At 38.6% G+C, this 16,219-nt stretch overlaps 1 protein-coding gene across 2 annotated transcripts in view; it reads right to left on the reverse strand.

The window, feature by feature from the left end:
* Positions 1–334: 334 nt before the first annotated feature.
* ATG2B (autophagy related 2B) overlaps positions 335–16,219 on the reverse strand; it is a gene marked incomplete at its 5' end in the record, with an annotated part of 66,461 nt that continues 50,576 nt past the window's right edge. For both annotated transcript variants that reach the window (XM_079701096.1, XM_079701095.1), the window contains 8 exons: positions 335–823; positions 5,562–5,711; positions 6,428–6,582; positions 6,825–6,946; positions 7,930–8,012; positions 8,274–8,343; positions 10,843–11,050; positions 12,162–12,240. In XM_079701096.1, coding sequence (XP_079557222.1) covers positions 593–823; positions 5,562–5,711; positions 6,428–6,582; positions 6,825–6,946; positions 7,930–8,012; positions 8,274–8,343; positions 10,843–11,050; positions 12,162–12,240 — 1,098 coding nt within the window. In that variant the 3' untranslated portion in view covers positions 335–592. The remainder of the gene's footprint in view (positions 824–5,561; positions 5,712–6,427; positions 6,583–6,824; positions 6,947–7,929; positions 8,013–8,273; positions 8,344–10,842; positions 11,051–12,161; positions 12,241–16,219) is intronic.

Below are 16,219 nucleotides of genomic sequence, written 5' to 3' on the forward strand. Positions count from 1 at the left end.
GCTCTTCTGAGCAAATGGAAACGACGCTGTTCTCGAGTGCGGGAACACTAAATCCAACAGACTAGGTTATTTTTTCCTCACGGGTATTTATATTGAACATCCTATTTGTTTTACTTTCCCTGTGGCTTCTGTCTCTCATTTTCAATGAAAGTTTCAAAGCTGTGATTCTCTTCAAACCTAGAGAAAAATCAACTCCTTAGAGCAACATAAATAGTGCTTTCAAAGTGCTCAAATGTTTCTGAGCACTCTGTCCTGTGAAAGGAGGTTTCCAGGGACAGCTGTCTGTAACAAGGAAAAGTACAGTCATTTTAATAAAAGCAAACATTCCACTCACTGGGCAGCAAATGCTTTATGGACTTTTGACACCAGCCACCAAACATTTCTATTCTACAGGCAAGTACCAAAGTAGCCCTAAAATGTCAAAAGGTTTTGGTTGCATGTTGTTTTGATACTAAATTATTTCACTAAGAAATGGTTTTGTTCCTGAGATGAGCACAATCAAATGAAACGAGTTCCCTCTAAAGCTGCCAGTGGGATACTCCGCTCCTTGTTTCCACCCTCATGATCCTCGTAAAGAATCATGTCTGAAATGTCAGTCTTCTCCGTGGCGCCATTTCTGTGACTCGTCTTGCCGAACGTCCGGTCTAATTTGGTTTCTCATGCCACCTAAGACGTTGGATGTTGCTTCTGTGGCAACGATCAGAGGTTTCACCACGGCTGGGGGGATCTGGCGCAGGACTTCGCCCACGGCGCCAGTCACCCCTCTGCTCTCGTGTTCCCGGGCTGCGGTTTCGTAAATGGTCTGAGCCGTGTCTGCAATTCCCTGAAAGGGGGGAGGGGAGAGAAGGGGAGTAAATCACTGGTCAGAAAACTCTCTAAATTATCTCATAATACACGCTTTAGTAGAGTTAATCAACAGCAGGTTTATAACTAGACAAAAAACAAAACAAAACAAAACAGAACCTGTACTTTTGAGATAAGCCAGGATAATTATTTTTATGACAATTCTAAGGGAAAGTAAGATGCAATTATTATGATTTAGCATTTTGTTGTGACAGTTGTGTAAACTACTATTGTAAACTACAATTTCACATGGGGAAGCTTACAGAAATAGTTAATAATCCAAGAGCAGCTTTTCTGGCACTAGTAATCACTCTAGTTAAATCAAACTTAGCAAACAAAGCTTCCTAAATAAACATAATCACTAAATGAATATGGTGATAGCTCCTGTGATTCAACTGTAACAAAAAAACCTAATTTCACTAAGCTCCAGAAAATAATTTAATTTGTTTTAAATTACTGGCTATGTACTAGAAGAGATAACTGTGGAACATTCAATTAAGATAAAAGGCTAAATAGAACATGTTACTGGATTAAACAGAGAAAATTCTGAGAACATAAAGCAGGAACATGTTTAATAATTAGAAACAAAGCTTCTGTAGCATTTTTCATCTTTCTTATAATGGTGTAACATTGAAATAATCATGATTGCTGAGCTTTAGAGCTGAATATACAAATGAGTAGGTCAAGCCAGCGTGGTAAAATGTCATACATGACTTTCAAATCTCTACCATTTGTCTAACTCAAAATCCCTTAGGGGCCACGAGGCACTATTCCACTGTGACCATTTCAGTGACGGGCACAATGAGAGGAACTTTGGGCTCTCCAGGGAAATCAAGGAGCTTTGTCCTAGTCCAAAGTCTAGCCCTCACTTTGACAACCTGACAGGAGTATCATTTTTACACAGCACAGCAGGCAAAAAACACGTAATACCGTGGCGGGGAGGGGGTTACAGAAGAACTAAAAAAAAATGTAAGTGCTGTTTTTCAAACTATCTACAGAATAACAGCCAACAAGTAAAACCGTCACCACAGTGAAGAAGACGCTTACAATTTACACATTTGCCCATATCCCCTCCTGCCTGCTCCCAGGTCCCCTCCCTAACCCACAAACAGTCGCTGTTAGTGTGTCAGATGTGGCGATCCGCACCACCAAGCAAATTCAAACCTCAGCCCCATCATTTAGCTGTGTGACCTTACACAAGTGCTTTAAGAGGGGAATGAAGATGCTGTACTGATTGTTAGAGTTAAATGAAATACTGCACCTAAAGCGCCCGGTACAACTCAGCAGGCACCAAGTGCTCACCGAACAGCCCCTACATAAACCACTACTTCCCTCACCACTGCTCCCCAACCACCACGAGACCTGATCGTGCAGAGCGGGGCTCGGCAAACTGTCCCTGCAAAGGGCCAGGTGCTAAGTATTTGCGGGCCACATAGTCTCCGTCATATACTCTTCTTCTTCCTTCTTGTTTTCTTCTTTTTACAATCCTTTAAGACTGTAAAACTCATTCTTATTAGAAGGTCCGTATAAAAACAGGTATGGGCCAGATCTGACCTGAGACCTATCATTGGCCAACCCCTGATCTTGTGAAACACATGGGATGTTTCCTCTTGATCTTTGAGTTACCAACATATGATAGGAAAAGAGAGAGTATTTTTTAAATACATTTATTTATTTTATTTATTTATTTTTGGCTGCGTTGGGTCTTTGTTGCTGTGCGCGGGCTTTTCTCTAGTTGCAGTGAGCGGGGGCTACTCTTCATTGTGGTGCACGGGATTCTCACTGCTGTGGCTTCTCTTGTTGCAGAGCACAGGCTCTAGGTACATGGGCTTCAGCAGTTGTGGCACGTGGGCTCAGTAGTTGTAGCTTGCGTGCTCAGTTGCTCCACGGAATGTGGGATCTTCCCGGACCAGGGATTGAACCCGTGCCCCCTGCATTGGCAGGAAGATTCTTAACCACTGCACCACCAGGGAAGTCCAAGAGATAGTATTTATCACCACTTAGGAACGTCTATTTTACAAGTTTTCTAATACAGAATTCAGACTCCGTCTAATCAAGCACACCTACCACATCAAATCATGCTCACCTTCCTTCCTCCCTTCTTCGCACAGACGGTTTTAGAGAACTAAACATTAGACCCAAATACCTGGGTTCCGATCCAGGCTCCACTACCGCCTTGCCACAGTACAGTGGGGAAGCCATTCTTGCTGACCCCGTTTCCTCATCTCTAAGTCAGGAAAACCACCTATCCTTTAAGGGTTACTATACTCTTGGCACAGAGTAAGCACACAAATAGTTTTATTTAAATGAGCAAAGATTAAATTAGGGAAGCATTTTGTGGACTTCAAAGTGCTACATACCCAAGTGCTATTATATCCTGCTGCAAAGTGCCCCTGCTATGCCTTGAAGCCCAGGATCATTTTTACAAACCTGATTTCTAACATGTCTGCTGATTACTGGCCCAATCCTGACATCTGTAGGAACAGGTCTGACTGGGAATTATCTCTCTTTATTCTCCCAACTAAATTTCTTTTTAGAGAGGTGATCTGGGGCTTCCCTGGTGGCGCAGTGGTTGACAGTCCGTCTGCCGATGCAGGGGACACGGGTTCGTGCCCCGGTCCGGGAAGATCCCACGTGCCGCGGAGCGGCTGGGGCCGCGAGCCATGGCCGCTGAGGCTGCGCGTCCGGAGCTTGTGCTCTGCAACGGGAGAGGCCACAATAGTGAGAAGCCCATGTACCAAAAAAAAAAAAAAAAAAAAAAAGAGAGGTGATCTGTGGTCTTGCCTTTATTTATCCACTAGCACATTTCTTGGGGGCCTCACTTCAGTCTTCTTCCCACCATTTGGGACCACATGGGCTTTTTTTGTCACGTAAAAGACTGTCCTAAGGCACTTCTGCCTGTCAGATTATGACGGAAAAATATCATTAATGAAATCTTAATACACAAATTGTAAGTAAAATGACCTCAAACTTCATGTCTTATGTCAAAAAAAAAAAAAGATTAAGACAAAGAATGCTAAAAAAAGGAAAAAAAACTAATACTAAACTTTCTTTGTGTTATTTGTATGGACATATGTTAATATTAATGTTTCAGACATTACATGAAATTCCTAAAAATCTTATATGTTCTGGTATAATGTTACAAGTCATAATTCTAGTTATTATTTTAAAATGTATATCTCAGAAATAACTAAATTTCCTTGTCAATTGCATTATTATGAACTTTCATCAAATCTTTAACCGTGGTCATTTTTAACCGTACACAGTTCTGGGTGTACTCTGATGCTTTTGCAAAAATGTTCCTATAAAAGGGTTTCATCTTCAAGGAATTCATGGAAAAGACTTTGACAAGGACAGGTTTCTGGTAACTGACTATACTGCTGAACTGAATGAATAAGTATTCTCAGAACTCTAATGGAAAACTGATGAATTCACAAAAGTGCTAAGAAAAGATCAAGATGAAAACCAAATTAATTACATGGGACTGAGTGAACTGATGAGGATGATTATAATTTTTGTGACTTTCTCTTTGAATAAGAAAAAAAGAAGAAGAAGAAAAAAAAGACAAGGAATGCTCCTGTCAACACCCATAAAGAACCAGGATTCACTGGTGCAACTAAATTACAATTTGTTAATGCTTAATAAGTGTCAAGATTCAAATAGTTACAAATCACCAATTCCACCCTTAACAACTTCTTGCACATACAAAGGGGCATTTATATGAACATTCCAATAGCTGTATTTCTAGGAAAAAAATGGAACCTGGGACTTCCCTGGTGGCGCAGTGGTTAAGAATCCGCCTGTCAATGCAGGGGACATGGGTTTGATCCCTGGTCCGGGAAGATCCCACGTGCCATGGAGCAACTAAGTCTGTGCGCCACAACTACTGAGCCCACACGCCTTAACTACTGAAGCCCGCACACCTAGAACCCATGCTCTGCAACAAGAGAAGCCACTGCAGTGAGAAGCCTGTGCACCACAACGAAGAGTAGCCCCCGCTTGCCGCAACTAGAGAAAGCCCTCGCGCAGCAACGACGACCCAACACAGCCAACAAGAAATAAATTAATTACTTTTTTAAAAAAAGAAACTGTCCACCAATAGGAAGATAAATAAATTATGCTATATTCATACAGTGAAATACTATAAAAGTTTAAATTAGATCTACATATAACAACATGGATATATCTTGAAAGACAAAAGTTACAGAATGGTAGAGATGATACCATTTATGTTAACTTTTAAAATATAAGCAATTAAGTATTTGCTTATGAATACATATTTATATGAAACTATAAAAACGTGCACAGAAAAAATATGTACCATCTTCAGGATAGTGAAGGCATGGGAATGGGGTCAGCATTTGTGATTAACCTGAAAAATTTTATTTTTTAAACAAATCTGTGGAAAATACAGCAAAATATAAACATATGTTAACTCCACTGGTGAGTCCATGGCGTGTTTCTACTACTCCTGTTTGCTTCTGTATGTAAAGAGATCAGTCTTCCCACTAGATCACTACTCTTCTCGTGAGCCTGCAGGTCAGGACACAGCCTCCTCTCTTACCTCATGCAGATATTTGCACCCACCAGCGACAGAACAGTCCCAAATCCACCCCAGGGGTTTCTTTGGAACAAAGCCCAAGCGCCGATGATCTTTAGATGAACGTCAGGAAAGCACGCAAACTGCTTCTGGCCTGTCCCCTCGGGTGCCCACTCACCTCCTTCACGACACTGTAGGCCTTGGCCACGCCTTCCCTCAGGTCCACTGGCTGGTGGGCTAAGCGGTGATGAGGGAACCTTTTGACCTTCTTGGGCTCGATAGAAAGGGTACCAGGAGACACCATGTCATAAGCAGTCTCCGCCGCCGCCTGGATCATTTTATCAGAGAGTGAAAAGTGAATCAGAAAACAAAAAAGTGAATCAGAAGAAAGTCTGGAGGGTTAAGCTCCAACAGTGCACTGCCTACGGGGAGAGAGGAAGAGCAGAGGGACTCACACACCCTCAGACCAGCCCTTCTGCAGCATGTGAATTCTTTACAAGAATGTGTCACTTTTATAACAAGAATGTTAAAGTGTACTCTAATAACTCATATCTGGATTGAGCTGCATTTTTCAGGCCCTCCTCTGCCTTCTGAGAACACTCTCCGTATTACCAAGGTTAGATAAGAATGCATGGTCTGTGAACAACTGGATAAGGCCAAATGGAGCTTAATACTTAATACAGCAAACCTTAATATGACTACTATTAGATCTCTAATGCCTTCTTTACATTCAGCTATGATCTTTTCACATAAATGTGGTGAAATAAATCCTTGGCTAACTTAATAGTTATAATTTACCTGAAAGAGGCAAACAAATCAGAGGCAAACAAATTTGACACTGTAGTCCACTGCTTTATTATTTAACTACTTATTTAACACTGGACAGCTAATCAAAAATAAAAAGTTAATGATATGAAATCATTACAAATAAAATATTCTCAATATTTTATATACTGTCACAGTACATTTTGAGAACAAAATAACCCAACTGCTTACAACAGCTCTTCCTCTTTGTATAGATCAAGCTGGTCTTTGAAAAGATACCTGTATGGTTTGAACCATTCTGTTCGTGAGTTCTAGAGCAGCCATCGCTGTTGAGGTGCCAAAGGAGGCAGCGCCTCTCTGAAACCCTCTGACGATGCGGCCGCCCTTCCGGTACTGCTCAACTGGCAACCAGACCAAGTCCTTCAGGCCTTGCGCTAGAACAGCAGCCAACACACAGAAATCAAGAGGCGTGCTGGAGCTTAGATCTCTGCTATCATTCCAACCCTCGGGTTTTTAACTCCTAAAATGGGAGGCAAAATTTTGTACGACTAACATGTAGGTTTTTCTAGAAAGATGATCCTCACGTAGATTCTCAAAGGCATCCATAACCCCAAAAGAGTTAAGAATCACTGATCAGGCAAAATAAATTATCTTCTAATTAAAAAAGAACACTCACCTAATTGCACTAGTGAATGCATAGGCCCAACACCTCCCAGAATTCCTGGCAGCTGGTTCTTCTTAATGTCAGTAAGCCATTCAGTGATTGCATATGAGAATAATTTGTCAACACCTAGCAAACTAGAGCAAATGACCGTAAGTATATAGGAAGGAAAATGAAATTTATAGGTTTAGACAAGTTTGGGGATATTTTTTACTTAAGACAAAAAAAGAGGGCTTCCCTGGTGGCACAGTGGTTAAGAATCCGCCTGCCAATGCAGGTGACGTGGGTTCGAGCCCTTGTCCGGGAAGATGTCACATGCCGTGGAGCAATGAAGCTCGTGCGCCACAACTACTGAGCCTGCGCTCTAGAGCCCGCGAGTCACAACTACTGAGCCCACGTGCCTAGAGCCCGTGCTCCCCAGCAAGAGAAGCCACTGCAATGAGAAGCCCGCACACTGCAACAAGAGTAGCCCCCACGCACCGCAGCTAAAGAAAGCCCGTGGTGCAGCAACAAAGACCCAATGCAGCCAAAAATAAATAAATAGATAAATAAATAAGTTTATTAAAAAAAAGACAAAAAAGAAAATGTACAAATTATAAGGACAAAATTTTATAGATTTTCAATTTAAGTATATACATACTTCTATGTATACACATACATTTAACCCAACTGTAATGCTAATCATTTCTATATAAGGCTTAGGTAGTATATATAAGTGTGCTTTTCCACTGTTCTTACTTCTTCAACATCTAAAGCTTTGGCATAGGGTTAACTCAGTGTCTATAAATTGCCAGACAGTTCTTAGCTACTAAGAACTGTTACCTTGTGAACTTCCAGTCTTTTCAATGAATAGGCTAATTTATAACTTTGGGAAATTATTTTTAAAAATCCTAACTATAGCTGTTCTTTGAAAAATACTACTCTCTTCAAACTACTTCTATCCTCTCAGAATAAAAATTAGCCCCTAGCCAGTAAAAATCCTCTAAAAATGAGGTCTCTGCAAACAACACTGTAAAATAATTAAAATTATGTACGCTCGCTAAGAAAACTTAATTTTTTGTTTGTTGTAAACTAACTTTAGTAACTACATCTTATAGTCTCATGTAATAAACCAACTTACCCATGCCGATAGAAAAGTCTCTTCAGCTTTAGTTCAGAGCAGTTTAACTGGGCCAGACCAATCAAAATCCCAGCTAATGTACCCTTTAAAATTAAAAAAAAAAAAAAATCACTATTAAAGGTAAAACACCTAAAATACTTAGAGCAAAAAAGTACTTGTATTTTATATGACCCAATTTATATCAAATTTTACTCAATTTACTTTAAAAGCAGAATTAAATTTTAAAATCTTGCACTGCATTTCACATACACAAACTATAACGGAAAAAAGTTTTTAAAAAATTGAGTCCACTAAAAAAAAAAGGAGATAATTTTGTAAAGTATATTTGTGCAAAGTTTCCAGACCTGATCCATTGATACGTGTTTGCCATGATAATCAAGTCGAATAGGAACTTCTGATGTGAATCTAAATTCTCTGAAGATAAAGAAAGGAGGGGAGTTATTTATATTCAAACTTACTAAGAGCTGAAATTAGATATAAATGAATTTGTTCAATTGGAGAATAAAAACAAAACCACAAAATAAATAATGTGAATATATTAAGGCCTAAATAAAAGAGAACGTCTTTTAGCTCCACCTTTTCTTAAGGCAATGTAACAACTAAACAGATGTTAATCATCTTATAAATCTTATTTATTTCATTATATATTAAATTTCTCACAAAAACCTTTTCCTAGTTTACTAAACAATGTTTATCTTAGGAAAATTTATTCTGGCACATATTCGATTCATACAGAGAACGAACTAATAAAAACAACTTTCAAGATTAAACCAAATAACACAATCATTACTAAAAAGTAAAAAAGGGCTAAGGTATTCATTTTAGCTCTGTGATAAAGCAGAAAGATCCCGAAGACCTAGACATGAACCCTAGTTTTATCAGTTACATGGGATGCAGTCGAGGCAAGTAACTTAAACTCTCTGAGCCTAAATGTCTTCATCAGTAAATTTTTAAATGCCATCTACATTGGTGAATTTTAGTGGACAGTCATGAAGTTAACGCTTGCAAATAGGATACTGACACACAAATATTGGGAATTCTGAATGAAATTATAATTATACTTTGATGGTACACATCAAACAAAAGCAGTTGGCTTCCAAAAGTTGGACTGTAAATTGGAGGCTGAAACACATTTTTACTACAGAATTAATGTCGGTGGTTCTATACTAAGTCATCCCACAGAAGTCCATTTAACCTACAGTAAAATGGAAATGCTGGATATTTATATCAACCACGACAAGAAGTCTGGGTTCCCAGGTCATCCCTCATCTTCCGAGCACTCATCTGCACTGGGTTCTCTGGGCGACAGCCCCTCGACACCTGTCTCCTCCATTCTCACTCTTTCCTCCGTGGCATGTACGTAATAGGCCAAATCATATATTTTTATTATCTATAAGCTCAATTAAATAGGGATTTTTCTCTACTTTGTTCACCTAGAACAAAATCTGACATACGTATAATAAATGTTCAATAAATATCTGCGGGATGAATAAATGTCTGCAGGAGAGGGGGCTATTATGCCATTACTTGGAAAACGCACTGGATTTGGGATTCAGAAGACCTCTGTTCTAGTCCTGGCTTGGCCACTAACTAACTGTGTGGCCTTGAGCAAGTCACCTCTCCTCTTGGTGCATTAACTTCCTCATCTGTAAAGTGAGTAATTTGAACTATATCACCAAGTACCACCCCAGGGTCCTAGATACACTGGGAGCTTTTGAGAGTAGAAACAGAAATCTACAAGCTATTTTAAGTAGTCTAAATGGAAAAAAACAAATATTTACCTAAGTAAGTGAGGTTACATAGTTTGACTAAAAAGTGTCAAATTTCTGTGCTTTCAGGCCAGAATTTTAACAATTCAATTTCTTTTATACTGGTTATGCAGTGTTCACAAAAACCAAATTGGCAGCTTATATGAAATGAGAATTCAAATTATTACTTAAGATACACAATGTTTTTGTTAGAAAAAAATTTTAAATAAAAAAGAAATGTAGGAAAAGAATAAAAGAGATTCTTCTTTTATGGTAGAAAAGTTTAGAACCACCAGAGATCCTCTCTCCCAGGATCTTTCCAATTCTCACATTCTATTTTCTAACTCTTTTCATCAATATACAAGATATTTAAAACATGAAAACACTTTAAAACAGTTATACTGCCTACTTTGGGCCATATTCTAAACTCAGAACTTAGAAAGACAGAACTTGGGGACCACTGATGTCAACAAGAGAGGACTACAGAAAACCAGGGAAAGGAGCTAACTGTCCCTCACAACACAGGTGGTTTCGATCTTCAACCTCTCTCCTTCCAATAGAGCCAAGGCTCCATCCCTACCATCAAGGGATGGGAAAGAAAGAAGATGGTTAGAATGAACGGATCTGGAAACGAGGAGAAACTCCAACGTACAACCAGCTAGTTGTTGGCTGTAGTCAACAGGGACATGCGTTTCCTGATGATTCCAACTCAGCCAGTTAGCAGCGGGTCAGGAAGGACACAACAGTGATAGAGAAGGGCACAGAAAGTAGACAGAAAATCCCCATAAGGGAAAAGGGAGGAATGCTGAAGGCGAGGTCTTTGAGGGCAAAGGACAGCATCACGTCCAAGGACACACAAACAGGCCATAATAAGTGACTGGAAAGCGAGGGACAGGTGGAGGAAAAAAGAACGGAGAATCTAAGGGGAAGAGAAAATTCCTGCTACAGAATCAATAGGAGGATGAATCCTGAGCCAAGGTTACTATGTGTAAAAATGAGAGGTGCAAGTAGGTGGGGCCCGCATACAAATAAATACACTGGTTGATTATTTGCCAGTGCACAGAAACGCTGATGCGACCTCATGATTTCTGGTACACAAACACATTAAAGGACAACCTTCACACTCTAAAATAACTTCATTTGTTATCAAAATTAAATGATGTACCTAAAAAACACAGGCTGATCACTAAACGACGCTTCTTCAGCAGAGAAGTCCTTCTCTTCTTCCCCATTGACCACTTGCACTGAATTGGCACTGCCATTTGGGGAAGGCTGCTTTGGCCCAGGGAAAGAAATAACTAGATTTGGCTCCTTTGAGGTGCTTAAATGCCTTGGCAAACTGCAGGTGACATCAGCTCCAGGAGACTTTTTAACTGAAAGTGCACATTTGAAAAATTAGGTGTATTTCTTTAAAGCAACAATTTAAATCAATCTACACTTAACTTCTTTTGCTACATTTCATTTAATAAATACAACTACTGCTAGAGAAATCTTTCACCTTTTAAATTATTACAGTAGTCCCTCCTTATCTTCAGTTTCACTTTCCAAGATCAACTGTGGTCCAAAAACATGAAATGGAAAATTCCAGAAATAAACAATTCCTAAGTTTTAAACTGCACACCATTCTGAGTAGCATGATGAAATCTTGCATTGTCATACTCTATCCCACCGGAATGTGAATCATCCCTTTGTCCAGCATATCTCACCAGTGAGTCACTGAGTGGCCGTCTCAGTTATCAGGTCGACTGTTGGGGTACTGCAGTGCTTGCATTAAGTAACCCTTATTTTATTAATAATGGCCCCAAAGTACAAGAACAGAGATGCTGGCAATTCGGATACACCAAAGAGAAGCCGCAGCATGCTTCCTCTAAGTGAAAAGGTGAAAGCTCTTAATAAGGAAAAAAAAAATTGTATGCTCAGGCCACTAAGATCTACAGTAAGAACAAATCTGTATAATTGTGATGAAGGAAAAAGAAATTCACGCTCACTTTGCTGTCATACCTCAAAGGTTACAGCCACAGTGCATGATAAGTGCTTAGTTAAGATGGAAAAGGCATTGAATTTGTACAAGACATTTTGAGAGAAAGATCATGCTCACCCAACTTTTATTACAGTATATTGTTATAATTGTTTTATTTTATTACTAGTTACTGTTGTTAATCTCTTACTGTGCCTAATTTATAAATTAAATTTTATCATAGGCATGTACGTACAGAAAGAAAAAACTTAGTATATTTAGGGTTTGGTAGTATCTGCAGTTTCAGGCAGCCACCGGGGGTCTTAGAAGGTACTTCTGGAGGATAAGGGGGGACTCCTGTACTTTTACATAAACTACATTTGTACAACTTGACAAAAATGAGCACAGAGCACATTTATATAAATGAGAATAAAGATGTGTACGTACATTCTCAAAAAGGCCTCATAACAATCAAAATCAATCCAAGTACTTGTTATAGATTTTTTCAAACTCTACACATTTAATACCTTCTGGATCTGGAGCCATGAGAAGCTCTACTTCTGTGGAAACACTTGTGAAGAAATCCTTCAGGAAGAACAAGGCATCCTAAAATTGAGAGATGTAATTATAACTAAAAGGTTCTAAAACTATGAAACGAAGTGTCTTGAAGTCTTATATTTCACTCATTGTTCATATACAGCTATAATTTATTCAGTCCCTACTCTGTGCCAAGCATGTTCCTATTCTCAATCTCTCCCTCTTTCTCACACATACACACACACACACTTCCTTGTTAATTCTCACAACTCTGAGAAAATTAATTTATAGATGCAGAAATTAAGACAGATAAGTTAGAAATTAAACTGCTATTTCTAAGTCAAAGTACATTTTGGTTTTCTTAGAAATATAGTAGTCTCATTCTTAATTTGGCATTAGTTCTCACTCTGAATTGGTAGCAGTGATATTACTAAACAATAACAGCAGCTAGCATGTACTGGATACTCAGATGTGCCTTAAAAGTTCTTAATGTCTTATTTCTGCTTTTACCACTATGTTGTATTGCCTTAAACATTTTCTTCATTAGACATGATATTCAAAATAAAAACTGAAAATAAATAAAATCACCCAATCAGTGTGGTCTTTTCTGAAATTCTATGGTATGGACCGTTCTTGGTGCTGTGTATGCAAGCCACATTTGCCCATTATTAGCAGCTTCACTAAGCCTTACTGAGACTGACAAATCCATTTTGGGGAATATGAAAATTAAATACCTGAGTCTGTTCTTTCTAACTCTTCCCTCCCATTAAAAAAAAATTAAATTAATATAAAACAATATTGTACCAAACCGCAATGTGAAAGTGAAATACAGGGTCACAGTAAGTGGTAGCACACCAAGTGCCTGACTGGCAATTCCAAAGGATCCGATCTACTACTGATCTCACTTGTCAGAAGTATAAATGATGGAAGTTAGAAAGGTATTTTTCTAGATAACATGGCACATGGGAGACTGAGGGCTAGGACTGAAGAACAAACAGGAGGTTTCAACAGTATTAGAAATATTCTGGTTCTGCAGTTGGGGAGTAAGTTCATGAACTGTTCATTATATTATTATGCTTTATACATACATATTTAAGTATATATTTATATATTATTTACACTACATACATCTATTATAAATCACTATATATGTGTATATTTACATATATCAAATATTACATGTTGACAGTTAATAGTATATAAAATGTTATCCTTTGGCCACCAGATGGCGATATTTTAACACTATGAATGTTTTGCCTCCAAAAAACACAAAGAGAAAATTCCAGGTATAAATGTGCTCTTATTTAAAAAAAAAAAAAAAAGGGAAGACTAAAGCGACAGTGGTTTTTACACATTTCTACTACAAACAACAGACAAAGGGATACTAATTATCAGCTTTTCAAAATGTTCTCCAAATTTTTTATTTTGGTATTTACGCTGAACTCTTTACAACTCAATAAGACAAACAACCTAACTCTAAAACTAGAAAGACACAAGGATTTCCCTGGTGGTGCAGTGGTTAAAAATCTGCTTGCCACTGCAGGGGACACGAGTTGATCCCTGGTCCGGGAAGATCCCACGTGCCGCAGAGCAACTAAGCCCGTGCGCCACAACTACTGAGCCTGCGCTCTAGAGCCCGCGAGCCACAAATGCTGAAGCCCGCGTACCTAGAGCCCGTGCTCCGCAACAAGACAAGCCACCGCAATGAGAAGCCCGCGCACCGCAACGAAGAAGAGTAGCCCCTGCTCGCAACAACTAGAGAAAGCCCACACGCAGCAACGAAGACACAACAGAGCCACAGATAAATAAATAAAAAATAAAATTTTAAAAAATCACTTAAAAAAAAAACTAGAAAGACACTGACACTTCAAAAAAGAAGATATACAAATGTCAAATAAGCTCACGAAAACATGCTCAGCATCATTAGTCATCAGGGAAATCCAAATTAAAACCAAAATGAACACCAACTAAGATAGCGAAAATTAAGAAGACAACACCAAGTTTGGTCAGAGCTGAAGCAGCTGCTGCTCTCGTCTGTTACTGATGGGAACCCACAATGGTACAACCACTGTGGAAAACTATTCGGCAGCTTCTTACGATGGTAAACACACATCTACTCTACGACCCAGACATTCGGTTTATAATTACCCAAGAAAACTGAAAACTTATGTCCATAAAAGACTTGTACACCAATTTCATAGCAGCTTTATTCATTAAGAGCCAAAACAAGAAATATTTTTCAAGCTCAAACTGTATACCTAAAATCTCTGCATTTTATTATATGCAAATAATACTTCAATAAAATCAATTTTTAAACTTTAAAAAATATGGTTTATTATTTATGTTAAACCTTCACTATAAAATAGTTATTTCTAGCTTTAAGGTCCTATGGTAAAGGATATTAACAGTGTGATATGACTTAAGGTGTTGAAAGAAATGCTTTCAATGTCATGCTCGGGTGATGCTGAAAAAAATCACAAACATGCCAGCTGGTACTGCTACATGTTCATCACTTCCAACCTCAGCCAAGCACCTGTCCCACCCAACGGCCTCACATTGCATCTCACAACCTGAATTAGGCTCTCAACGCCTTTACAAAAATTCGTAATTTTACATTCCTTAAGACCCAGCTTGATTGTCACCTCCTCCAGGAAGCCTTTACTGCTCACCCCTCATCTTCCAAACTCCCAGCCCGGCTTAGGAGCCCTCTTCTGGTGGGACACAGCTTTATGCCTATCTTCTTCACAGGGTGTTAAAGCCATTTGTCTCTTTGTCTCCCCACTAAACAGAGATCTCTGAGGATGGGATGTTTCTTCCTCTTTGTATTCCCAGCATCCTACTTCAGACCTGGGACAAGGTTGGCACATTCAGCAAATGATTTGGAATTAACATATCTTCCCTACACAGATTTCCAGGCAGTTCAATACTAAAATGAACACCAGACCAGGAAATCTGGCCCCTTCAGATTTCGGATCTCAAACCGCTTAGTTACACAACCTCCATCGTCTACTTAGCTCCCCACATGGCAATCACTCCATCTGCCTAGTGTCCTGCCTGCCCTACAGGTACGCTGCGCTTCACAAGCAAGTGCACCGAGTTTCAACAGCAAGGCAGCTTCTTAGAAACAAGAGAAAACAACACATTGCTTTCATACTTACTGTCTATGATCCAGTGAAGATAAAGTCAGAGATATGCTTGGTAAGAAAAATATTACTCAAAGCATTCTCATTCATCAACTGGTATGTTTTCAAAAGAAAAACTAAAGAACACAAATATTTGGCTTTCTATTCAGATGACCATTTGGTATGGTATGTCAATCTTAGAAAAGGCAAACTAGAAAGGACTCTTTTGTATCATAATATTCCTAGTTAAGGCATTATGTATTTGTAGCATGGCTTTGTTTCCCTCGATCCCATACCTTGGGGAATTATTTCCCATTCCTCCTCAGTTTAGTCATAACATTCATTTCCCTGACTGTTTTTGCTAAGGTTAATATTTCTCCATTTTAAAATCATAATGCTTTATAGTTCTAAAGAAGAAATTAAGCTCAATATTAAAGAAGAGGTCTATTAAAGAAAACTGGGCTTGATAAGTCTGGTAAAGTCATGCCATAAAGATAAATCTCACTCAAATTCTTGCTCACACTGGTGATTTTCACAGATCAAATTTCCCATAAATACTTCATCATATTCCTACTAGGCCAATATGGATAAATTAAATTAAAATATGGGTTTCAAAAGATATTCTTCTCATAATGAGAAAACATAAATCTAAAATACTCACTGGCAAGACTGACCCAGCTCAGAAGCTACAAATATTAACATAAAGTTGTGCTAAACTTCTGTGCTTCACAATACATTTTCTCTGAGATATTCCTATATTGTGTTTACAATATAAATATTACTTCAGATTATCCCTGATACATCTATTACTTATTTAAATAATGAATCGACATTATTCAATCAATGTTATTTAATCAAACAAATAATACCACCCCACATATACTCTACTTCCAAACCTGAGCTCACACCAATATATAAGGTATAAG

Source organism: Hyperoodon ampullatus (genome assembly GCF_949752795.1).
Source record: "Hyperoodon ampullatus genome assembly, chromosome: 3".
NCBI classification, from domain to species: Eukaryota; Metazoa; Chordata; class Mammalia; order Artiodactyla; family Ziphiidae; genus Hyperoodon; species Hyperoodon ampullatus.